General features: G+C 40.9%; 1 protein-coding gene and 1 pseudogene across 3 annotated transcripts in view; both read right to left on the bottom strand.

The window, feature by feature from the left end:
- Window positions 1-9,951, bottom strand: part of LOC112622667 — a 29,907-nt pseudogene extending 19,956 nt beyond the window's left edge.
- A 1,571-nt stretch (window positions 9,952-11,522) lies between these two features.
- Window positions 11,523-26,235, bottom strand: part of AMD1 (adenosylmethionine decarboxylase 1) — a 21,828-nt gene continuing 7,115 nt past the window's right edge. Inside the window, exons 2-9 of one of the 3 annotated variants that reach the window (XM_025381599.1) lie at window positions 19,810-19,896; window positions 18,350-18,476; window positions 16,953-17,055; window positions 15,023-15,065; window positions 14,779-14,923; window positions 14,396-14,488; window positions 14,147-14,302; window positions 11,523-13,741 (exon numbers count right to left, since the gene is read on the bottom strand). In XM_025381599.1, coding sequence (XP_025237384.1) covers window positions 13,601-13,741; window positions 14,147-14,302; window positions 14,396-14,488; window positions 14,779-14,923; window positions 15,023-15,065; window positions 16,953-17,055; window positions 18,350-18,476; window positions 19,810-19,896 — 895 coding nt within the window. In that variant the 3' untranslated portion in view covers window positions 11,523-13,600. The remainder of the gene's footprint in view (window positions 13,742-14,146; window positions 14,303-14,395; window positions 14,489-14,778; window positions 14,924-15,022; window positions 15,066-16,952; window positions 17,056-18,349; window positions 18,477-19,809; window positions 19,897-26,235) is intronic. The other 2 variants (XM_025381600.1, XM_025381601.1) reach the window with 2 other exon arrangements.

Genomic DNA, 26,235 nt, shown 5'->3' with positions numbered 1-26,235 from the left:
AAAAAAAAAAAAAAAAAAAAAAAAAAAAAAAAAAAAAAAAAAGAAAAGATAACTCACAAGTATACTTTGAAAAAACGTGAAGTCCAGGTGAAGTGTGCACTAATAGTTTTTAAAAAAGAAAAACTGTGAAGTAATTTAACGCCACACTTTTAGAGCTGGGACTTTTATCTTCATAAACTGCCTCTACTACGTAAAAAGAGAAGTCTAGGCCAGGCGCGGTGGCTAGCTCCTGTAATCCCAGAGATTTGGGAGGCCAAAGCGAGAGGTTTGCTGGGGTCCAGGAGTTGGACACCAGCCTAGGCAACACAAAGGCCCCATCTCTAAAAACAAAGAAATTTTGAAGTCTCTAGTCCACTGAATTACTCTGTTTTGAATGGAAAGGATGTTTCCTTTTGTTTACTGATAACACGTGAGAGTTTCTTATATTATGTCCACATAATAAACAGCACATCACAAATATGTACTCCCATTTCACAATACAGTCTTTGTGAAAGAACTCACAATGTTAGAATAGGGCATTTTGGTAAGCAGAAATTTATCAAATTTCTTTCCAGAGCATAGAACAGTTAGTTATTAGATTAGGGATTTATCAACCTAAGTGCCTACTGCAAGAAAGGTCAAATTGTGAATTAACTGCTTCAATTAATTTCTATGGCCTTGAGGAGTCTTGCCCCAATATAGTAACTGTAATGATTTCAAATAGGATGATCTACATTTCAACCCTAAGAAACTAAAACTTTGTTCTACTGTGAATTATACTTTATTTCACATGCATTTTAACATATTTTATGTCTAATACATACTTCTAAAAATTACATAGTATTATTCTGCCTTAACAGAGAGTTCACCTCCTAAGGAGGCAGTACTGGCAGGCAATTCTTTTGAACAACTTTGAGTAAGTGAGCTGTGTTGTGGGGGAAGCCTCTGGCCCCAGATGCCATTTGGATTCCTGTTTCTTCAGGGTGACATGGCCTGCAGCTGATTGTGTGATCTGTATCGTCATGTCTCCCTTCTCCCGTGTCCCGGCTTCTACACTCTACCACGAACTGTGGTCTGTTGACTGGTAGCAGTCCCAAACTATATCATTTTGTTTGCTTTTGTTTGTTTATTTGAGGTGGAGTCTCACTCTGTCACCCATGCTGGAGTGCAGTGGCACAATCTCAGCTCACTGCAACCTCCGTCTCCCAGGTTCAGGCGATTCTCCTGTCTCAGCCTCCTGAGTAGCTGGGATTACAGATGCACACCACCAAACCTGGGTTTGTTTTTTTTTTGTATTTTTTGTAGAGATGGAGTTTCACCATGTTGGTCAAGCTGGTCTCCAACTCCTGACCTCAAGTGATCCACCCATCTCGGCCTCCTGAAGTGTTGGGATTACAGGCGTGAGCCACCACGCACAGACTATATCAGTTTGCAGTGAGATAAACACAGGAATTAAAATACATGTTTAGTTTTTATAAATACTTGGCAATTTTGTTTTGACTATATTAATATTCAAAATGGGGTATTTTTGATTTTTAAAAGATTCATTTGAATAGCAATTGACTTTTATTGCCATTTACAAAAGCATCAGTCTGTGGCAGATTAGAAATGAAAACTGGTCCTTCAACAACAAACATTTGAGAAACTCTTCTAAATTACAGCCTCAAATTCCTGGGCTCAAGTGATCCTCTCACCTATGCCTCCCAAGTAGCTGGTACTACAGGTGTCTGCCACATTAAATTAGAGATGGGGGTACAGCTATGTTGCGTAGGTTGGAAGCCTTGTCTTTTTGAATGCCTCTATGCCATTGGCCTCTGTCTCTGACTCTGCCTGGTCTTACCTTAACCTTGGTCTCCATTCTTTTCCTGCAATCAGGGCAGCTACATACAGTGATATAATTTGCACTGCCTAAAGGTCGATTTTCAGGCCAGGGCTGAAACCCAGCACACCCTCAGGTCCACTCTCCATGCCTCCCTACAGGTCTGTGGCTGCCCCGAGGGAGCTATCCATTTCACAAAATACAGTCTCTGCGGGGGTAGATTTATGGTAAGTGGCTCAGGGTGGAATGGACAAGCAACAGCAGGAACATGTTTTTAAGATATTCCTATTTGCTACTAAACAGTCCATATAGATTATAGAAATAGATAAGCAAAAGCACACCCACAGTTCCATCACTAGGATACTTTTGATTTCCTGTATCTATTGTTCCACTATTTAAAATGAAAAAGGTGATCATTTACTATTTGCCTGCCTCATACCTGCAGGAATACTTTTTAAAAATTATTATTTTCCAGATCGGCAATGGATATTTTTCTCTTTCTTTTCTTTTTCTCCTTCCTTCCTTCCTTCCTTCCTTCCTTCCTTCCTTCCTTCCTTCCTTCCTTCCTTCCTTCCTTCCTTCCTTCCTTCCTTCCTTCCTTCCTTCCTTCCTTCCTTCCTTCCTTCCTTCCTTTCTTTTTCTTTCTTTTCTTTCTTTCTTTCCTTCCTTTCTTTCTTTTCTTTCTTTCTTTCTCTCTTTTCTTTCTTTCTTTCTTTCTCTTTTCTTTCTTTCTCTCTCTTTCTTCTCTCTCTCTCTCTCCTCTCCTCTTTTTTGTTTTTTAAAGTTAATTTTATTCAGAGTCTTTTTGTTGTTGCTGAGACAGGGTCTTGTTCTGTTGCCCAGTGCTGGGGTGCAGTGGCGCGATCTTGGCTCACCGCAACCTCTGCCTCCCGGGTTCAAGCAATTCTCGTGCCTCAGCCTCCCATATAACTGGGATTACAGGTGTGCTCCACCGTGCCCAGCTAATTTTTTTGTATTTTTAGTAGAGATGGGGCATCTCGCTATGTTGGCCAGGCTGGTCTCCAACTCCTGGTCTCAAGTGATCTGTCCACCTCAGCCTCCCAGGGCTAGGATTACAGGTGTGAGCCACAATGCCCGGCCATTTTTCTATCTTACTTTTCCTCACTTAATGTTATAAAAAATTATGATGCCGCCGGGCGCGGTGGCTCAAGCCTGTAATCCCAGCACTTTGGGAGGCCGAGACGGGCGGATCACGAGGTCAGGCGATCGAGACCATCCTGGCTAACACGGTGAAACCCCGTCTCTACTAAAAATACAAAAAAAACTAGCCGGGCGCGGTGGCGGGCGCCTGTAGTCCCAGCTACTCGGAGGCTGAGGCGGGAGAATGGCGTGAACCCGGGAGGCGGAGCTTGCAGTGAGCCGAGATCGCGCCACTGCACTCCAGCCTGGGTGACAGAGTGAGACTCCGTCTCAAAAAAAAAAAAAAAAAAAAAAATTATGATGCCAATATAAATCCGTATGTAGTCTTCATAGCTTCATATTTCGATGTATAATTATTTAACCAATCTCAATGTAAAATTTAAAAAATTATTTAGAAACTACTTGTTGAGGCCAGGTGCGGTGGCTCACGCCTGCAATCCCAGCACTTTGGGAGGCTGAAATGGGCAGATCACCTGAGGGTCAGGAGTTCAAAACCAACCTGACCAACATGGTGAAACCCCATCTCTACTAAAATACAAAAATTAGCCAGGCATGATGGCGGGTGCCTGTAATCCAAGCTACTCAGGAGGCTGAGACAGGAGAATTACTTGAACCCGGGAGGCGGTGGTTGCAGTGAACCGAGATCATGCCACTGCACTCCAGCTTGGGCAGCTGAGTGAGACTGTCTCAAAACAACAACAACAACAAAAATTACTTGTTGAAAAGATTAAGCATTCTTTTTGAAAGTGCTCATAACCCCACAATTGTAGCATAACGAATTTGGGTTTCTTTATGCACATTTTGCCTCATTAAACTCAACATATCCAAAAGCAAATCTACCTCCTTTTATCGCCATCCTCCTCCCTGAGTCATCAGTGGAATGATGCCAGAAACTCTAGGTCTACCCTTGACTTCTTTTCTGTCCCTGCCACTTCCTCATGCCAGCCCTAACATTTCTTTTTTTTTTTTTTTTTTTTTTTTGAGACGGAGTCTTGCTCTGTAGCCCGGGCTGGAGTGCAGTGGCCGGATCTCAGCTCACTGCAAGCTCCGCCTCCCGGGTTTGCGCCATTCTCCTGCCTCAGCCTCCGGAGTAGCTGGGACTACAGGCGCCCGCCACCTCGCCCGGCTAGTTTTTTGTATTTTTAGTAGAGACGGGGTTTCACCGTGTTAGCCAGGATGGTCTCGATCTCCTGACCTCGTGATCCGCCCGTCTCGGCCTCCCAAAGTGCTGGGATTACAGGCTTGAGCCACCGCGCCCGGCCTAGCCCTAACATTTCTTACCTCTCTAGGCTAACTGGCCTCCTGGCTTCCAAACTAACTTTCTGCAATCCCATTGTAAGCTGCACCAGCACTACCTTTTTTGGTCTTTTCAATTTTCCCCAAACTACTTCAAATACTTGAAATTTATTCAAGTATTTTTGTTCTTATACAGAAATCTTTTGCTGAGAAGTTTCTAGAGAGGGACCTAGCTGTGAGCTGCTAGTAACCAATACTCCTGTAAAAGAATAAAGTAAAAGAATAAAGAATTATAAGTAAAATTATTATAAGTAAAAGAATTATAAGAATTATAAGTAAAAGAATTATTATATAAGTAAAAGAATTATTATAAGTAAGGAATTGTAAGTAAAAGAATAAAGACCTTAGTCCTTGGGGTGATCGGTGTGGCAGCATAGCATCTACCAGAATCCTATCTTAACTCATTTCTTGTCCCCACTCCCCACAGCAATCACATGCAGTTTGTAGAGCATGAAATTCACTTTTTTTTTTTTTTCTCCCCGGAAAAAAAGATCTGCGTTAAAACACCACACCCTTACTTACCATCTTGTGGATTTTTTTTCAGTCATGTCAAAGATGAGCCCTCCTGTAAACCTTTTCTAAACTCCCTGGGCAGAGGCTGTCCTCTGTACATGCTTCCATAACTTCTCATGTTGTTAACACGTCTATTTCCTCTACAAGTAGAGACTAGACTGACCTCCTCTAAGGGTCAGAAAATTCAGCTCATTTCTATTTATATTCTCAGCATCTACCAGTAAGACCAGCATTTAATTCATACTCATCCAGTTATTTTTAACTAAACATTCATGTACTTTTTGTATTTTGAGACAGAGACTCGCTCTGTCACCAGGCTGGAGTGCAGTGGTGCAATCTCAGCTCACTGCAACCTCCAACTCCCAGGTTCAAGTGATTCTCCTGCCTCAGCCTCCTGAGTAGCTGGGACTACAGGTATACACCACCACACCTGGCTAATTTTTGTATTTTTGTAGAAATGGGGTTTCACCATGTTGGCCAGACTGGTCTCAAACTCCTGACCTCAGGTGATCCTCCTGCCTTGGCCTCCCAAAGTGCTGGGATTACGGGTTTGAGCCACCACACCCCAGCCCATGTAATTTTATGTAGTTATATATAATTGCATAGAACTTAAGACCACATTAACCAGCATCTATTCTCCACGTCTTGCATGCTTCATCGCAGTATCTCTTACATCTTAAATGCTAAAGGTGGCTGGGCACGGTGGCTCACATCTGAAATCCCAGCACTTTGGGAGTCTGAGGAGGGCAGATCACTTGAGGACAGGAGCTCAAGACTAGCCAGGCCAACATGGTGAAACCCCGTCTCTATTAAAAGTACAAAAATTAGCCAGGCGTGGTGGTAGGTGCCTGTTATCCCAGCTATTCAGGAGGCTGAGGCAGGATAATCACTTGAACCCGGGAGCCGGAGGCTGCAGTGAGCCAAGATCACACTACTGCATTCCAGCCTGAGTGACAAAGCAAGAGTCTGTCTCTAAATAAATAAATAAAATAAAATGCTGAAGGTGAGGCTGAAGTCACCAGAACCAAACATGCTACCAAGGATGAGGAATTCTTAAACAGTAAAAAATAGGAAATGAAATAATTGAATTCTGAAGCTTTAAGTAGATTAAAAGATTTAGCTGAGAGATAACAGTGACTAAAACAAACTCTAGCCTGCCAGAGTTTGAATCTGGGCTGTATCATTTCTAGTTTCTCTAACCTTGGGCAATTACTTTTATTTTTTAAGGCGGAGTCTCCCTCTGTTGCTCAGGCTGGAGTGCAGTGGCATGATCTCGGCTCACCGCAACCTCTGCCTCCCGGGTTCAAGTGATTCTCATGCCTCAGCCTCCTGAGTAGCTGGGACTACAGGCACATGCCACCATACCTGGCTAATGTTTGTATTTTTAGTAGAGACAGGGTTTCACCATGTTGGCCAGGCTGGTCTTGAACTCCTGACCTCGTGATTCGCCCACCTTGGCTTCCCAAAGTGCTGGGATTATAGGCGTGAGCCACCGCACCCGGCCACAAAGTTACTTTAAACCAGAGAACTACCCAGGTGCCTTTACACTTTTATTTTTTTAAGTGAAAGCAAGTTTATTAAGAAAGTAAACAAATAAAAGAATGGCTACTCCATACACTTCCCTTCTTGTCTCCAATGGTAGAGGGCCTGTTTCAGTCATCAGGTTCCACTAAACTCCTTTCATTCTGAGGACAGAAACAGTATCTAAAAAAGCATACAAACCATTATCATCTCAGTGGATGGGAAAAAAGGCGGGTAGGGATGTGCTATCTTCTATTCATGACAACCCAGAAAACTAGAAGGGGACTACCTTAATCTAATAAAAGGCATTGATCTAGACATCTACATAAAACCAGTAGAGGCCAGGTGAGGTGGCTCACTCCTGTAATCCCAGCACCTTGGGAGGCTAACATGGACGGATTGCTTGAGCCGAGGAGGTGGGGACCAGCCTGAGCAATATGGCAAAACCCTGTCTCTACTAAAACACAAAAATTAGCCAGGTGTGGTGGTGTGCGCCTGCAGTCCCAGCTGCTCGGGATGCTTAGATGAGATCACTTGAACTGGAGAGGTTGAGGCTGCAGTGAGCCATGACTGTACCACTGCACTTGAGCCTGGGTGACAGAGCAAGACCCTGTCTCAACAAAACGAAACAAAAACACCACCTACTAGCAAACAGTCTTGATGGAATATTTAATGCTTTCTTCCTAAAACTGGGAACAGGGCAAGGATGTAAGCCCACGGCAACAGCACGAGACCAAGCAAGTAAGGTACAAGTGAAAGGAAGGAGCAAGTGCAAGGATGTACTCCCACTCAGATGCCCACTCTACGCTTCCACTGCCCTGACGGTGCCTCCTTACATTTTACTATATATCTCACCTTAGTCACAGTCTGCTCTTACCTCTTTTACTCACCATGGAAGTCCTAACCAGTGGAATAAGGGAAGAACCAACCAACCACCCACTATTGGCAAAGTCTCATAAGTCAACATTTTTAAAGTTGCCTTTCTATAAACTAGTACCAGTTGGAAAAAGAAACCAATTCCATTTAGACTAGCATCCAGAAACCAAAAATGCTCAGGAATTCACAAAAAACTAGCCGGGCACGGGGGCTCACACTTGTAATCCCAGCATTTTGGGAGGCTGACGCGGGTGGATCACCTGAGATCAGGAGTTCAAGACCAGCCTGGCCAACATGGTGAAAACTCATCTCTACTAAAAATAAAAAAAATTAGCCAGGCATGGTGGCAGACGCCTGTAATCCCAGCTATTCAGGATGCTGAGGCAGGAGAATCGCTTGAACCCAGGAATTGGAGGTTGCAGTGAGCTGAGATCGCGCCATTGCACTCCAGCCTGGGTCACAGGAGCAAAACTGTATACAAAAACAAAACAAAACAATTCAATTTAATTCTAATAATCCCACCAGGCTTTTAAAAAAATTGAAACCAACAGGTTTGTTATCGTATTTATATCAACATCTAAAGGACAAAGTAATCTGAAAACAGAACAAAAGAAGACAACTTGACTTCAAGACTTTAAAGCTTAGTAATCAGTATTATATGGGCATATAGACAGCTAAAAAGTGGATCAGTGAAAGAGAATACACTCCAGAAGGCTGGGTGCAGTGGTTCTCACCTGTGAGGCAGGTGGATCACATGAGGCCAAGAGTTCAAGACCAGCCTAGCCAACATAGCCAAACTCCGTCTCTAATAAAAATACAAAAACTAGCCAGGTGCGGTGGCATACGCCCATAGCCCCAGCTACTTGGGAGGCTGAGGCATAAGGATCCCTTGAACCCGGGAGATGGAGGTTGCAGTGAGCCGAGATCGCATCACCGCACTCCAGCCTGGGCAACAGAGCAAGATTCTGTCTCAAAAAAAAAAAATAAAATAAAATAAAATAAAAAAAAAGCGAGAATACACTCCAGAAACGGAGAAAAGAATCTTTCCCACAGTGTTAGAATAACTTGATGGGGGGAGAAAAATGAACCTCAAGCTCTACCCTACATCACAAACAAAAACTTGAGATTGATAATAGACCTAAACATAAAAGCTTAAACATTTTATGAGAAAACAATACCACCATAACAATCTGGAGGTAGGCAGATTTATTTAGAAAAAGTCCACTTAAAAATTGATAAATTAAGACTCCAGTGGAAACTTCTGCTCAAAACACTATAAAAAAAAAATCAAGAGTCAAGACACACAATGGGGAAAATATTTGTAAAATAACTGACAAGGAATTTTATTCAAAATACAGTTCCTATAACTTGGTAATAAAAAACAACCTAATTTAAAAATACACACTCAAAGACATATTAATGGCCAATAAACACATGAGAACATGTTCATTAGAGAAATGCAGACTGAAACCACAAGATACCACTTCATGGCCAGAAGTCACAATATTGGTGTGCAAATGTTCACAGCAGCTTTACTCACACTTGCCAAAAACTAGAAATCAATAAAATGTTCACTAACAGGAAAACAGATGAACAAATTATAGTATATTCATACAATAGAGTCCTACTCAATAAGGACTGTTGAACTTCAACAATGTTTATGCTGAAAGAATTACAAAGTTCTAGGGAAGGAAAGTAAAAATGAACCCTAGTCTATGATGAAAACATTTGAATATGGTGGTGGTAGGAGACTGCTTAATTGCCTGGGTAGAGGTAAATGAGCTCCTTTTGTCCTGGTAAGGTGTGGGCGAAGGAGAATCATTTATCAAAATTATAGCTTAGATTTGTGTGTATGCATATATATCTTTTAGATGAAGTCCCACTGTGTTGCCCAAGCTGGAGTGCAGTGGCAATCTCAACTCACCGCAACCTCAGCCTCCCAGGTTCAAGTGATTCTTCTGCCTCAGCCTCCTGTGTAGCTTGGTCTACAGGCATGCGCCACTACTCACGGCTAATTTTTGTATTTTTAGCAGAGATGGGGTTTCACCATGTTGGCCAGGCTGGTCTTGAACTCCTGACCTCAGCTAATCCACCCACCTTGGCCTCCCGAAGGGCTAGGATTACAGGCGTGAGCCACTGTGCCCGGCTAGATTTATGCATTTCAATTTAAATTTATCGAAAAAGGGCATGTAGTTAGTAGACAGATATGCCTAACTAGAATGGTGTTGAAACTTGTATATAAAGGTTTAGTGTACCATTTTGTTTACTTTGTATGTTTGAAAATTGTCCCTATTAAGACTCCATATTAAGACTTTGTAATCCCTGCACTGTGGGAAGCCGAGGCAGGCAGATCATCTGAGGTTGGGAGTTCGAGACCAGCCTGGCCAACATGGTGAAACCCCATCTCTACTAAAAATACAGAAAAATGGCCAGTCATGCCTGTTATCCCAGCTACTTAGGAGGCTATCACTTGAACCCGGGAGGTGTGAGTGAGCCAAGATGGCGCCACTGCACTCCAGCCTGGTGACAGAGCGACATTCCATCTCAAAAAAAAAAAAAAAAAAACAACCACCACCACCCTCCATACTGTTTACAAATCTAAAATCTATTGTCTGGGCCCCTAGGCCATATATCCAACAATTTATCAGGTATCCCTTGACAAGGGATAACATCTGTTTGATGATTTTCTTACCATCTTGAAGTCACATACCTCTAGCTTTGTTTCTAATTTCACCATAGGGTTCTGTTGAGAATCCGGGAAAACTGGTGGCTATTGCACAAGTCATGATTTTTGTTTTTGAGACAGGGTTTCACTTTTGCTCGGGCTGGAGTACAGTGGTGTGATCACAGCTCATTACAGTCTCAACTTCCTTTTATTTATTGTAGAGACAGGGTCTTGCTATGTCGCTCAGGCTGGCCTCAAACTCCTGGGCTCAAGCAATCCTACCACCTCAGCCTCCCAAACTTTTGGGATTACAGGTGTCCAGCCATGACGCCCAGTCTAAAGTTGTTTTGGAATAAGAATTTGGACACTTGACCAGGCACAGTGGCTCACGCCTGTAATTCTAACACTCTGGGAGGCAAAGGTGGGCGTATTGCTTGAGGTCAGGAGTTCAAGAACAGCCTGGCCAACAGGGTAAAACTTTGTCTCTGCTAAAAACACAAAAATTTGCTGGGTGTGGTGGCACATCCCTGTAATCCCAGTTATTTGGGTGACTGAGGCACGACATCACTTGAACCTGGGAGGTGGAGGTTGCAGTGAGCCTAGATCGCACCACTGCATCCAGCCTGGGTGACAGAGCAAGAACGTCTTAAAAAAAAAGAAAAAAAAATTTTTTTTTTGGTCACTTGCCATCATTCAAGGCACTAGCACAGAGGCCTGCGGGAGGGCCCTAAGGGAAGAAAATCAGAAAATTCAAACAAACTAATGGAAATGTTTTAGGAAATCACAGGACAGTCTCTGAAAGCAGGAAAGGATGGAATCCAAATTAGGAGCACCTCTTCTATTATGACAAGAGGAAGGGCAAAGTGGATGAGATTATAAAGCCTGAAGCCCAGAACCCAACAAATCCATCACAATTGTCCATCCAGGAGAATAAAATAATATAACATTTCCACTTATGTGTCTATGATGGAAACTTGATGACTGCTTACTAACGAACCCCCAAATTCACTCACCTGTTTTTGGCAAATGAATTTTGTGAATTACATATTGCACAGATACGTAATATTTTGCTTTTCTAGGAACACCATCTGTTTTTAATGAAAATTGAGGAAATATTTCCTAACTGAAGCATATTCTGAGAAAAATCAGAATATACATTTTCATAACATTTTCAGCTTATTACATATTTGACTGTAGAACTAAAATGTTGCCAAATAAAGAAAATGGCAAAGCCAAGTGTGATGGCAGAAGCCTGCAGTCCCAGCTACTTGGGAAGCTGCAGCAGGACTGCTTGAGCCTAGGAGTTCAAGGAAGCAGTATGCTATGATCGCACCTGTGAACAGCCACCGCACTCCACCCTGGACAACAGAACAAGACCCTAAGTTAAAAAAGGAAATGATCACGCTTATACATTTTTTCTACTTAATAGAAATAACCATGAATGAAATAAGGAAACTTATAGTTTGATCATCCTCAACCAATGTTTTAAGAGTCTAGTCTATAATAAAGATTGGGACCTAACACTTTTAAACTTTTCTCTAACTCCAAACTCATAAATACACATTGTTATATTGATTTTAAACTTTTCTCTAACTCCAAACTCATAAATACACATTGTTATATTGCTTTTAAACTTTAGATATAGAGTATTTGGTCAAGTAGGCTCCTTTAAAAAACAGGGCAACAGAAAAGTTTCTGAATGTCACTAGACAATTAAACTTTTATTGAAGCGTAAATTGTGGTACAGAAATACATTTCAACTGATTTAAGTCCAACACCAGTGAAAGGAGAAATTATGGCACCAAAACTTTCCCTCTTCTATCAAACCATGATTTAGATTATGATTCAATCTACATTTCTCTTTTCTAGGCTTTGTCCCATACAAATTTGTGCAGTTTTTCAACATTAGAATTCTTAATTCTATTAGGAAAAAAACCAAAACAAACAAAAAAAAAAACCCACAGACCTCAAGTCAACAAATCTATTGGGATACTGTTTACGAACAAAGTCCACCTTAAGCATTGGTCCTTAAAACAGAGCTCCTCAAAATATTAGGTGCTGTGCTCATTACAGAATCAAACTTACACACTGACTGAAAACTTCAATGAAATTTTCAATCAACAACATGCTTCAAATAAAAGTCAAACAGTGTTCCAACCACTTGATTTCAAACCAAGTAGATTTTAGGTTTAGAAACACTAAAAAAAGGTGTTTCATTTATAAATACGGAAGGAACAAAAACATCACTGCATCAATCCAGAAATTATCAAAATATTTAGAGGACAAGAAATATAAAATTTAGTCAACTTTGCTGTTTTCTCAGTTCCTTAAAATCCCAGAGTATCTGCAAATATAGCTAAAAGGTACCAACTCTTGAAAGCCTATATTACTAGTCATTTCTCATTGAGTATTTTGGAATTTTATTTATGTTCTACTTATTTATTCATGTATTCTACTTTATAATGTTTATCTGAATAATCTGGACAAATTCTCATTCTGGGCAGTCATTCATTTCATCCTATGAATGCCATGGTGAGGGAAACACCGTAGGTTAGAGGTACAGATGAAGTCAGAACACACATGCATCACAGTCACAGAACTTTAAGTCACAAGATGGAAAAGACATTGATTCTGCTTTGGATCAAAGTTTATAGAACACTACTTAATGGAAACTAGTGGAAATGGCTGCTAAAGGAAAAGTTAAGGTGAATGATCCAAGCTGACTTGATTTACTGAATCCAGAACAAAATTATGCTAAATCTCTCTGGTAATTAACTAAATAAAAAATCATTTTATACTACTACTTAGTAGGTTAGTAAAGGCGTGCTACTCATTAGACGCTCATCTCATTTACTGAGGAACACAGAATTGTATGTTTTCCACAGTTCAGCCAGTACACCCTAATCTCAATCTACAACTCTGGGTCTTCCCTGCTAATCAACTATTTTCCAAAAGAGTACATTACAATAAAAGAGAGGCTAAATTCCCATGCCCTTTAAATATTAAGCCCAGGGACCATCTCCTCCATTCCCCATCTGGGGTATAGAATTAGTATATATAAACCCACAGTGTTAACAGTGTATTGCTTTATTTGGGGTCTTGGGGGAGACACCAGGGAGAGGGAAGAAATCAAAGGACTATAAATGCAGGGTCCAATAATGTTAAAATAGTAAATATGCAAAATGAGTAACTGGAATCATTTTCTTAAGGACTCAACTCATAGAAGAAAAACTTTAATTGCTGTTTCAAAAAACATCAGTATGAAGTAGAAATTGGTTTCAATAACATTAGTAAAGAATATGTTCTAGAAAGTGGAGGTAACTGGATGTAAAATTCTGGCAGCAATTTAATAGAACAGTCCCAGAGGGTTAGGCTGAGGCCAACACCTAATGAGGACGAAAGCCTTGTCTGTGGGGAATTTTGGATGATACTTGGAGAAATATTACACTGTGCATAAACCAAATTGAGTTGCTTTCACAAGTGTTGTAAAGTTTCATATAGTAAAAGGTTTTTTCTACATGCACTTCAATTTCACAGCAAGAGTGGCAGAGAATACCTAAACACAGAAGAGAGCATTCATGCAAGATATCTAACTCCTTGATATAATAATGCATACAATTCAAAATGATTACACTATCATTACATCTAGGGCTTTCTGCAACTACACAGTGGTGGTTATGGAAAGCACTGCCCCCAGCATCGACATCTAGAAAGCATCCACCACCTTCTACATGTGTTCTCTTTTTGCGTTTTTTCTTCATTTTTCTTAATCAACTCTGCTGTTGTTGCTGCTTCTTAGCAAAACTGGTAAAAACAAAATTGTAATCATTGAACATAGCACTCTGGCAATCAAGACGCTTAAAACCTTCAATCTTCTGAGGCGAAGCAAGCACTGTGCGACATTTAGAACTCTGGGGGAAAAAATTAAATAACCATTAGTGTTTGCCATCCAGAGAAGTATTTTCAACCAAAACAGTTAAGTGACAGACTTTTATCTTAATGAAACTAAGGCATTTGAGTTATTTTAGCTGCCTTCTTATGTGCTGGAGGGACCAGGGCTTCTTATGGTTCCTCCCACCAGGCCTGTCAATAGCAAGACAGAAGGAACCCATCAATTTGGCTAGATAGAAAACAAGGACTGATATAGGTCTAATGAAACAAAGCTTCTCAGCTACCAGTAACCTCAAACAGTATTACTTCTGGATATCTGAGTGGCTGGTATATGTGCTATCTTAGAATACATCTTAGGCCTCAGTCTCATTTCCTTTAGATTTTAAAAACCAAATTACCTGATTAAAAATAAAATATAAAATTACCTGATTAACAAACAAGGTGGTCACAAATTTTCCTGGCTTGAAGACTTCTACAACTTTCCTGATCAGGTCATCATAGGAGGTCTGACTTAAGTTTGTTTCAAAGCTAACATAAGAAAATTCTGGTTCTGGAGTGATGTGAATAGTCCAATAAGTTCCCTGAGAGAAACAGTTCACAGTGTTAAGAATGGAAAGACTATTACATATTTAAATATTTAAATAATTATTGAAGCAATACATATAACTACTCACATCCGATTTCATTCCATTCATTGAATACCCACAAGGATTGAACATTGTGGCATCAATGACAGAACCTGGTATCAGGTCACGAATTCCACTCTCCTGGGGGGAAAAAAGACCGAGTTTAACAAAGGTTTGACAAATAAACATCAAATGAGTTCAAAATTTAGTCCCAGGATGGGAGGAGGGAGAGGACCAGGAAAAATAACTAACTGGTGCTAGGCTTAACCCTTGGGTGACGAAATACTCTGTACGACAAACCCCCATGACACAAGTTTACCGACGTAACAAACTTGCACTTGTAACCCTGAACTTAAAAGTTAAAGAATGAAAAATAAAATTTAGTCCCCATGCAGAAGAATCCAGCAACAATTATTACTAAAAATGCTTACACGAGTGACATCCTTTGCAGTAACACCATCTTTCATGTAGAACTGGTCCATAACTGCTGGGTCAAGCTCACTCATCAGAATTTCCAAGGTTTGATCTGGCTGACTGATTACCCGACTCTCTGGGAAATCCAGAGTATATAAGTACCTAAACAAAAGTTAAAAATGTTCCTAAAAATGACAATTGGCAGTTTAAATTAAATCTTACATAGGACAACAAAAATCCACAAAATTGTACTAAACATACCAACAGTCAGAATTCATACGTCCCATACAGTATGCTGCTCCATCTGTTGAGGGAAAAGAACACAAAATAAATATAACACATCCATTTAATAGGATGGTTTGTTACTACCCTTCCATAATAAGCAGAATGATACTATTTGCCACTTATTAGAAATGTCATCCATGAGTGAACCGGGCATAGTAGCTCATGCCTATAATCCCACCCCTTCTGGGGGAGGCCGAGGTGGGCAAATCACTTGAGGTCAGGAGTTCGAGACCAGCCTGGCCAACATGATGAAACCCCGTTGCTACTAAAAATACAAAAATTAGCTGGGCGTGTTGGCACACGCCTATAATCCCAGCTACTTGGGAGGCTGAGGCAGGAGAACTGCTTGAATCCGGGAGGTGGAGGTTGCAGTGAGCCAAGATCATGCAACTCCACTCCAGCCTGGGCGACAGAGTGACACACTGTCTCAAGAAAAAAGAAGTAATGTCATCAGTGAAAGGAAAGGAAACAGTAGGTGAATTCCCAGATAAGGAGAATCGACTGACTTGGTGGATATTTGCACGAAACACCCAACACTCTGATTAGCCTGATTTGGTTTCATATTAGTAGATGTGCTAAGTTCGATTTTCATGCTTGTAAGCGACTTTGTGCAAAGTTACTAAATTATCTTAGGTTTTCAGCCTTATCTAGGAAGTAAGGATGTTATCAGATAACCTTTAGTTCCCTGACCTCTATAAATAAAAGCTTAGTAAAAGGATGAAAGAAACCCTTACCAATTTCATTCAGGAAACACTACTTTACACTGTGCAATTTTAAAAAGCCAGGTCAATTGTTATATAAAATGCTGGAGCAGAGCACTAGGCATTTTTCTGGAGGGAATCATATAACCTTGTTCATACTGTCAAAGGACATTATGATCTATAGGTTAAGAACCACTAAGGCTAGAGGACTGCTACAGGCCAGGAGTTTAAGACCAGCCTAGGCAACATAGCGAGACTCCATCTCTATTAAAAATTTAATAAAAATTAGCTGGGTGCTTGAACTCAAGAGTTTGACACTGCAGTGAACTATAATGATGCCAATGCTCTCCAGCCTGGAAGACAGAATGAGAGTTTGTCTCAAACAAACAAAAACGCAAAAAGAACCAAAGTGAGACACAAAATAGAGGGACTGGCCAGATGAAGATGAACTCTCTCTATGCTATATGAAAAACCAGAGGTGGCAGGTGATCAATTCTACATTTTAAAATTCCATCCGTTAAACACCACTGATTTATGACGCACAATTATTTTTACAAGTGCATGTGTATACATAATTTGTAATAAACTATCTGTTCATCTCTCTTAACTAAAAATATTTTATCTGATATTTTAATGCTCTTTATAAATTCTGCATATTTTGAATTACAGGTTATATAAAGATCACTACTGTACTCCTAAAACACCCAAGTCAAAGTAAATACGGATCAGGTGCAGTAACTCACACCTGTAATCCTAGCACTTTGGGAGATCAAGGCAGGTGGAACCCTTGAGTCCAGGAGTTCAAGACCGGCTTGGGCAAACATGGCAAAACCTTGTCTCTAAAAAAAATTAAAAAAAAAAAAAAAAAAAAAAAAAAAATATATATATATATATATATATAGTGCCAGGTGTGGTGGTGCACACCTGTAGCCCCAGCTACTTGGGAGGCTGAAGTGGGAGGACCACTTGAGCCTGGGATGTTGAGGCTGCAGTGAGCTATGATCACACCACTGTACCAGCATGGGTGACAGAATGAGACCCCCGTCTAAAACAAACCAAAAAACCCATAAGGAAAGCAAATATGAGTGTATGTAGAGTGCTATATCTGCATACATATGCTATATGCTCTCATATAGAAAGATCTCTGAGAGGTTGCACTTTCTATCTTTAAGAAGACAACAGGTTTAGATTTTATTTAAACTTACTTGGGAAAATTGCATTAAGAAACTCTATTTCTTCCTGGAAATTCCGGTGTGGGTACCCTTGGTGAGAAGGCTTCATGAAATTCTTACGAGAATAAAAGAAGCTCTTTATTAAAAAAGAAAAAAAAAAAAAAGATAACTTTTAGCTGTAGAATTCTAACACTTTTTGAAGCTAATCAACTATTTCCCACATACCAAAACTTGGCAAAATCAAAACTCAAATATTTTAGCTGGGCATGGTAACATATGTCTGTAGGTTCTGCTATTGGGAGGGTGAGGCAGGAGGATCACTTGGTCCAGGAGTCCAGCCTGTACAACATACTGAGGCCCCATCTCTCCCTCCCTCTCTCTCTCTTTTTTTTTTTTTTTTTAAAAAAAAGCCCAGTCTAGGCATGATGGGTCATAACAACTATTAACACCAAGTATATTCCTTTCTAGAACAGTAGTTTCTAAACTGGGCTTATTAATAGTCATGTAAGCAAAAATTTGGGGGAAATAACATACTAGTTTTAAGCATCAGTGATCCAAGTTAAGCACACATTGCTTTAGATTTCTTACAAGGATCAATTTACAACAAAAAAAACTGTACTGAGTACTAATGACAATCCATCCTTTCCTTATGAAGTTAAAGATTAAAACTCAGGCCAGGTGCAGTGACTCACGCCTGCAATCCCAGCACTTTAGGAGGCTGAGGCGGGTGGATCACCTGAGGTCAGGAGTTATGAGACCAGCCTGGCCGCCATAGTGAAACACCGTCTCTACTAAAAATACAAAAAATTTAGCTGGGCGTGGTGGTGGGCGCCTGTAATCCCAGCTACTTGGGAGGCTGAGGCAGGAGAATCGCTTGAACCTGGGAGGTGCAGATTGCAGTGAGCTGAGATTGTGCCATTGCACTCCAGCCTGGGAAACTAGAGCGAAACTCCATCTCAAAAAAATAAAAAATAAAATAAAATGTGACAACCACTAATCAGAAAATTATACTCTAGGTAAAAACACTTTAGTTATTGAAGAGTATGAGAATTTTAACTCAATACTGACTGTTGCTCTTTGACCTTACTCATTATAAAGACTGGAAAATTTCGGTAATGACATTTTGCTTTTCCTTCTTTTCTTACCATTTCTCTATTATTATAAGTAACCATGTTAAGAAATTAACTACTGGAAGTGTCTGGCTTCTTCATTTCTTTCTCCCACTTGAATTTCATCCTAACTCATTCTCTGCTTCTTTCATATTTTCTGCTGTTCTTGAGAATCAGATCTCTAAGTTATGAACACCTTACCACGTGTTTACATGCATTGTAACAAAGGCAGTAAGTATATAAATTTATTTACTTTGCATATTACAGGATAAGAACTCTAACATTTATGCCTGAAAAAATATTTAAAAGTTTGCTACTTACTTGAATTGAGTCAAACCCACTGTAATCCCTAGCAAGCTTCAACAGGGGAACCAGTGCTTTCAGCAAGAGGGTGGTACCACATGTCTTCAAAATGAAACGTCTCTTGGAGACAAACATGCTACTCTCACTGCAGTTGAAAAAAGTCACAATATTATAACAATACTAATATACTACTGAGGGTGCAATCAACCAATTTAATTATTTACAATTTCAGCTAGTATTTTTAAATATTAGGATCTCAAGGAAGCAAGTTACACACTACAGTATTCTTTTTTTCTAGTATACAAAACATCCCCAGGGCTTGGCACATGGTAAGCATTTTCATAAACATTAGTATATTTATAATATAAACTTAGTTTAAGAGAGACGCCAGGCATGGTGGCTCACACCTGTAATCCCAGCACTTTAGGAGGCCGAGGTGGGTGGATCACGAGGTCAGGAGTTCAAGACCAGCCTGACCAGGATGGTGAAACCCCGTCTCTACTAAAAATACAAAAATTAGCCAAGCACGGTGGCAGGTGCCTGTAATACCAGCTACTTGGGAGGCTGAGGCAAAGAATTGCTTGAACCTGGGCGGCAGAGGTTGCAGTGAGATGAGATTGCACCACTGGACTTCAGCCTGGACAGAGTGAGACTCCGTCTCAGGGGGTAAAAAAGAAAAAAAGAAAGAAAGAAAAAAAAAAAAAAAAAAAAAAAAAACAAGGGTGGGGGGGCTGTTTAGTCCAGTATCTCCCTGCAAGGTCCATCACAATATATACACAATATATACTGTAAGCATTCATTCAAAGTATTTATTGAATAAATTAACTCTGCAACTATAAAAAAGGTGATGAGCTTTTATATACCAATTAGACAACTGTATTTGTATAGCAAAGCTAACTTTCCCTTTGCCTGAACTTCTGATTAAGAGGTACTTCTTTCTTAAGTGGGAGGAAAAGATGGCAACCACCTTGAACTATCCGGTGAGGCTTCAAAACCTACATCCTAGAAACATCCATGTTACACTAAACGTTTCCTTTTATACCATATTCTTAAAAATAATGTATAAAAAAGGCGGAGTGCGGTGGCTCACGTGTATAATCCCAGCACTTTGGGAGGCCGAGGCGGGTGGATCACCTGAGGTCAGCAGTTCAAGACCAGCCTGGCCAACATGATGAAACCCCGTCTCTACTAAAAATACAAAAATTAGCCATGTGTGATGGAGGGTGCCTGTATTCCCAGCTACTCAGGAGGCTTAGGCAGGAAAATTGCTTGAACCAGGGAGGCGGCGGTTGCAGTGAGCTGAGATCACGCCACCGCACTCCAGCCTGGGTGACTGAGTGAAACTAAGTCTCAAAAAACCAAACCAAACAAAAAAACCCCAGAACTACAACTGAGAGGAACTTACTGTTTCACATTATGATTAGGACTGAAATGAGCTAACACTTGTTTCAACCTAGCACTTGTTTCACAGGACTTACCTGAGTACATAAGCTTCCTGCTTGTCAGTTTTTGTCACACTTATGATTGAACATTGCACATCCTTCAAAAGTACGTCCCACTCAGATCTATCATTTAACAAAAAAAATTACGATTAATCCACAACAGTACCCACCTACTCATAAAAATTACAAAGCTCACACTTTTTCCCACAAAGAGACCACATTTTTAATTAATATTGTACACCAACATTTAGTTTCTTTCAAAATAATCTACATTGACATATCCAGATAAATGACAGGTATATTATGCTATATATGAAAAAAAAAGGTCATTATACTTTGTATTTACAAATTACTAAAAGAAAAATAGGCAAAAGAATGTTCAAAGGTCCATAAACCAAGGTAAACCATTAACTCATCAATGATTATAGAAATTCAATGGGATACTTTGTCTCTAAAATGTGCAGATTTTTAACCTTAAGAAACACTTTAAAAAAAAAAAGCATAATTTTACCAATCTAATTGGCATAGAGATTTAAAAGCCTAACTGTCTGGACAGAGTGAGTGATGTTACCCTTATAGCACTTACAAAAAACTGGAATTACTTTGCCAATCATAAGCACACCTAGAAGACTTTGGGAATACTACACAGCTCTCCAAATGCAATGAGAAAGCCCATTTAGCAGGAAATGTGTAGTACAAGCAACCATAGCAATGGAGGTCATATGGACATGAAGAAACTAGTCTTAATTTGCCTGAGATAGAATTAGGAAAGTATTGATTCTTTCATCAGTGTGCCCATTATAAAAAGATAATGTAATTCCATGGAACAGCTTAACATGACCAGATATTATTATTTTTTGAGACAGGGTCTCACTCTGTCGCCCAGGCTGGAGTGCAGTGGTGCAATCACAGCTCACTTCAACCTTGACCTCCCAGGCTCAAGCAATTTGCTTGCCTCAGTCTCTCAGGTGACCAGAACCACAAGCATGTGCCACCATGCCCAGTTGTTTGCCAGAAATATTTTCTAGGCCGGGCACGGTGGCTCACACCTGTAATCCTAGCACTTTGGGAGGCCAAGGCAGGTGGATCACTTGAGGTCAGGAGTTTGAGACCAGGTGTGGTGGTGGGTGCTTATAATCTCAGTTACTCAGGAGGCTGACTGAGGCAGGAGAATCGCCTGTAATCCTAGCACTTTGGGATTGGGATGGCTTAAGCTCAGGAGTTTGAGACCAACCTGGGCGATAGAGCAATACCCTAGGTCTTTAAAAAAAAGAAGAAAAATTTTTAAGCCCCATGATATCTGATAGGCCATTGCTCTGTAACTCACAAAAATGGCAAATCTTTTTTTTTTTTTTTTTTTTTTTTTTGAGACTGAGTCTTGCTCTACCACCCAGGCTGGAGTCTAGTGGCAAGATCTCTGTTCACTGCAACCTCCACCTCCCAAGCAGCTGGGATTACAGGCACGCACCACCATGCCTGGCTAATTTTAATTTTTGTATTTTTAGTGGCGACAGGGTTTTACCATGTTGGCCAGGCTGGTCTCGTACTACTGACCTCAGGTGATCCGCCTGCCTCGGCCTCCCAAAGTGCTAGGATTACAGGCGTGAGCCAATGTGCCCAGCTGGCAAATCATTTGTTAACCAGATAAGAACGTCTGAGTGAAATCCAACAGCAAAATGTTTTACTCGTTTGTATTAAAAAGCAAGCACAACACCAAACAAGCCTGGTAGAATTTTGTGTGTGTCTCACCATTTTGCTATAAGAAACTGTTACTGACCCATCTGTGTACCAATACCCATCCAAAAATATTTAATGTGTTAGGCTTGCTAATGATTACAGAGCTTTCCTGTATTTGACTATAACATGACTAAACAACTTTTTAAAGAGAGCTATTAAAAAAATTAAGGTTCTTTTAAAAAGGTGCTAACAATTTGTTCATATATGCAAAGAATACATATGCGGGACATATACTGTGACAACCCTTGAAATTACCCCTGGCTTGTGTGGTGGCACACGCCTGTAATCTCAGCTACTCAGGAGGCAGAAGAATCACTTGAAGGTGGAGGGTGCAGTGAGCTGACATCTTGTCACTGCATACCAGCCCGGGAAACAGAGGAAGACTCCGTCTCAAAAACAAAAAACAAAAAAAACTTGGCCAGGCACAGTGGCTCACGCCTGTAATCCCAGTACTCTGGGGGGCCGAGGCGCGTGGATAACCTGAGGTCAGGAGTTTGAGATCAGCCTGGCCAACGTGTTGAAACCCCATCTCTACTAAAAATACAAAAATTAGTTGGGCGTGGTGGCGGGCGCCTATAATCCCAGCTACTCCAGAGGCTGAGGCAGGAGACTGAACACGGAGATGGAGGTTGCAGTGAGCCGAGATCACACCACTGCATTCCAGCCTGGGTGATAAAAGTGAAACTCCATCTCAAAAAAATAAACAAATTTTACTCGTGGGAATGAAATCCTGCTTCACTTGACTAAGATAAATTTACAAAATCCTTGCAAAAATTATCTACTATTAAGACTCCCATTCCTGAATATGAAGGTAAATAAAAATACCAACTATGATTTAAGTATTTGAAGCATTAAAATTTCAGATTTTTAAAGAGCTTATCTAATTCAGGTCCATCAATAATGCTACCTGCTTAAGTCATCACCTACTGACTTCCCACTATAACTTACCACTCTTGCACATGTTCTTTTTTATCCACTGGATGCACTAACAAATCCCACCCTCCCTTTCTCAGTTATACTCACCATTTCTATTGACTTTTAACAACAGGGTCCCTGGCTGAACCAAACAATGTAACAATCTTTTCCTTTCTTATTTTTGTTTTCTCTTTTTTAAAAGGCTGTTGTGGTCAGGCACTGTGGTTCAGAGAGGCCAAGAAGGAAGGATCACAAGGCCAGAAGTTCAACACCAGCCTGGGCAACACAGCAATAGCCAGTCTCTTAAAAAAAAAAAAGGCAGCTGGGAGTGGTGGTGTAGGCCTGTAGTCCCAGCTACTCAGTAGGCTGATGTGGGAAGTTTGCTTGAGCCCAGGAGGTGGAGGGTGTAATGAACCATGATTATACCACTACACTCCAGCCAGGGCAACAGAGCAAGACTCTCTGTTAAAATAAAAAGTATTCACCCTTACAACTTGTAGCACAGATACTTTAAAATCGTGGTCCATGTCACCTTGAGGTTGGTGTCCGCTGTTTTTTCCTTCGAGATGTTAAGATTTTCCTGGTTTTGGGTATGTCAACTAATTTAGGGTTGCATCCTGGATATTTTGACATGTTACATCATTCTAGGTCTTGATTTTTAAAAACGTTTAGCAGACAATCTGGTTTGGTTCAGGCTTCAAGTTTTTACTCAACATTTGTAGGTTGTGTTATGGTTCCAATGTCAGGCTCGTTATGAAATCCTTTGCTATGCTATTTGCATCTGTCCCACTTATTTGCCACCCAATAGCCAGGCTAGCCCTGGGGAGGCAGTCTATCCTGTATTTTAGTTTTCAAACCTCTGATGTGCTGTTTAGGGTCAGATCCATGCAAAATGGCTAAGGAACGTTCATATAAAACTTCATAGGTTTACTTTTCTTCAACTCTCCATAATCTCTCTGACAATGCCTGACTCACATAGGGGATAGGGGAAGGACTCTTCTTCATCCACTATCTATAAAAACAGGGCTTTGGCCAGGCGCGAGGGTTCACGCCTGTAATCGCAGCACTTTGGGAGGCCAAGGCAGGCGGATCACGAGGTCAGGAGATGGAGACCATCCTGGCTATACGGTGAACTCCTGTCTCTACCAAAACCACAAAAAATTAGCCGGGCGTGGTGGCGGGCACCTGTAGTCCTAGCTACTCCGGAGGCTGTGGCAGGAGAATAGCGTGGAGGCAGAAGAACTGTGTGAACCTGGGAGATGGAGCTTGCAAGTGAGCCGAGATCGCGCCACTGCACTCCAGCCTGGGCAACAGAGCAAGACTCTGTCTCAAAAACAAACAAACAAACAAAAAAACCATTCCCTTCTCTTGTCGTTTTAGGTATCTGCCTAACTGCCACAGCTGCTAAAGGCCTACAAGGGGGTTGGGGCAGAACAGAAAAAAACAAAAGCAAAAAAGAGATTTCTTCCACTCTGACTCAAAGGGGCCTCTCTTTCTTTCTTTGCAGACCAGAACTAGAGAGCCTTTCTTGGAACTATTTTTGCCTGCCCCTACTGTTCAGTTTTGGGTTTCTGGCAAGCCCAGGAGAAATCAGTGAGGAGATACCAAAGGGGGAAAAAAACAGGAAATTAGTGGTTCAGTGGAATTTAAAGTTCTGGCTTTCTTCTCCATTTCACCTGCTAAAATTTACTTCTTAGAGTCCTTGGATAGCTGCTCAACAAGGCATTCTGTCCAGGGTTTATTAATTGCATTTTAATAAAAGAAGACAGTGTAGCATGTTTCTTCTGTAATGGCAGAAAGAAATAACCTTTTGTTTTCTGAGCCAGTCTCACTGTCACCCAGGCTGGAGAACAACGGCACAATCACAGCTCATTGGAGCTTTGGCCTCCCAGACTCAAAGAGATCCTCCCTTCTCAGCCTCCCAAGTAGCTGGGACCACAGGCATGTATCACTACACCTTACTAATATATTTTTAAATTTTTTGTAGAGATGAGGTCTCCCTATATTGCCCAGGTTTGTCTCAAATTTCTGGGCTTATGAAATCCTCCCACCCCAGCCTCCCAAAGTGCTAGGATTATAGGCACGTGCCAACCCATCTGGCTTCAAAATGTTCTTATACTCATTCATCAACAGTTAATAAAATTCTCCATCCAAACCTTTCCTCAACTAATAGTAATGCTCTACTAGTCAGAATTTTTCAATCATAGTATCAAAGAAAGCAATTACTTTAAGCACCCTAGGACAAACAGTTAAACTGTCTATCAACCTAGTGATGATAAAGGCATATCCTACCAGAGTTGCCAGGCTCAAGAAAAATAAATCAGAGGGCAAGATAGATGAAAGAAAAATGAAGAAGTCAATACAATGCTATATGTGTACATAAAAGAGGTGAAAAACTCTGCAACAGCTGAAAATTTCAGCACAAATTATTTCTATCATATTTCTGTAGGAAAAAATGGCCTGCTTTTGTAAATAAAGCTCTACTGGAACCTAGCCACACCCATTCATTTATACATTGACTATGGTTATTTTCTCCCTATAAGGGCAGAGATGAGTAGTTGCAACAGACTGTCTGCCTTGCAAAATTTAAAATTTACTCTCTAGCCCTTTACAGAAAGTTTGCTGACTCTTGTTTTGGAGGAAAGGTTTTCAGTGGTCTGCTTTCTGATCAAATTAACGATGGAAAAGACAAAGTGCTTTATACAGTCGACAGAGCCATTTTCTAAATCAGGTTGCAGTGAGCCAAGATCACGCCACCGCACTCCAGTCTGGGTGACATAGTGAGACTGTGTCAAAAGAAAAAAAAAAAAAGATAGCATTAAGCTAGAATGTTTTATCAGGCTCAGCAGTGGTGGTGGTCTCATCTCTGCTTCATTCCCAGGCATACTACGCACTGAGACTTTGAAACACTAGTCTATTATAAACTGTTTACAAAACTCATCTATATTTGGCAATTCTTATAGAGTTCAATAAATCAAATTGATGGATATAAAGCAGAATCGAGAGAGAGAGAAGCAAGACAGCTAGATAATTTTGGGATTTATTCACATTACAGATCACATAATACTGATCTAGTCATTAGAAATTATTATAAAGCTATTCAAGCACACAATTTTTTTTTTTTTGAGATGGAGTCTTGTTCTGTCACCTAGGCTGGAGTGCAATGGCATGCTATCAACTCACTGCAAACTCCACCTCCCAGGTTCAAGCAAGTCTCTTGCCCCAGCCTCCTGGGTAGTTGGGATTACAGGCATCTGCCACCATGCACGGCTAATTTATTTTTGTATTTTCAGTAGAGAAGGCGTTTCACCATGTTGGCCAGGCTGGTCTCGAACTCCTGACCTCAAGCGATCCACCCACCTCAGCCTCCCAAAGTGCTGGGATTTGGGATTACAGGCATGTGCACATAGCTCAAAGCACACAATTCTTAGGTGCTTATAAAACACAAAGAAATATGTAGATTGAGTATTTCCTGATTTGAATTCCTTTTTCTCATCTTAAATGCCACTGCTGGCAGGGCGCGGTGGCTCAAGCCTGTAATCCCAGCACTTTGGGAGGCCGAGGCAGGCGGATCACGAGGTCAGGAGATCGAGCCCATCCTGGCTAACACGGTGAAACCCCGTCTCTATTAAAAAATACAAAAAACTAGCCGGGCGAGGTGGCGGGCGCCTGTAGTCCCAGCTACTCAGGAGGCTGAGGCAGGAGAATGGCGTGAACCCGGGAGGCGGAGCTTGCAGTGAGCCGAGATCCGGCCACTGCGCTCCAGCCTGGGCAACAGGGCGAGACTCCGTCTCAAAAAAAAAAAAAAAA

The sequence above is a fragment of the Theropithecus gelada genome, chromosome 4 (assembly GCF_003255815.1).
Source record: "Theropithecus gelada isolate Dixy chromosome 4, Tgel_1.0, whole genome shotgun sequence".
NCBI classification, from domain to species: domain Eukaryota; kingdom Metazoa; phylum Chordata; class Mammalia; order Primates; family Cercopithecidae; genus Theropithecus; species Theropithecus gelada.
This window is presented reverse-complemented; position numbering and strand designations above follow the sequence as displayed.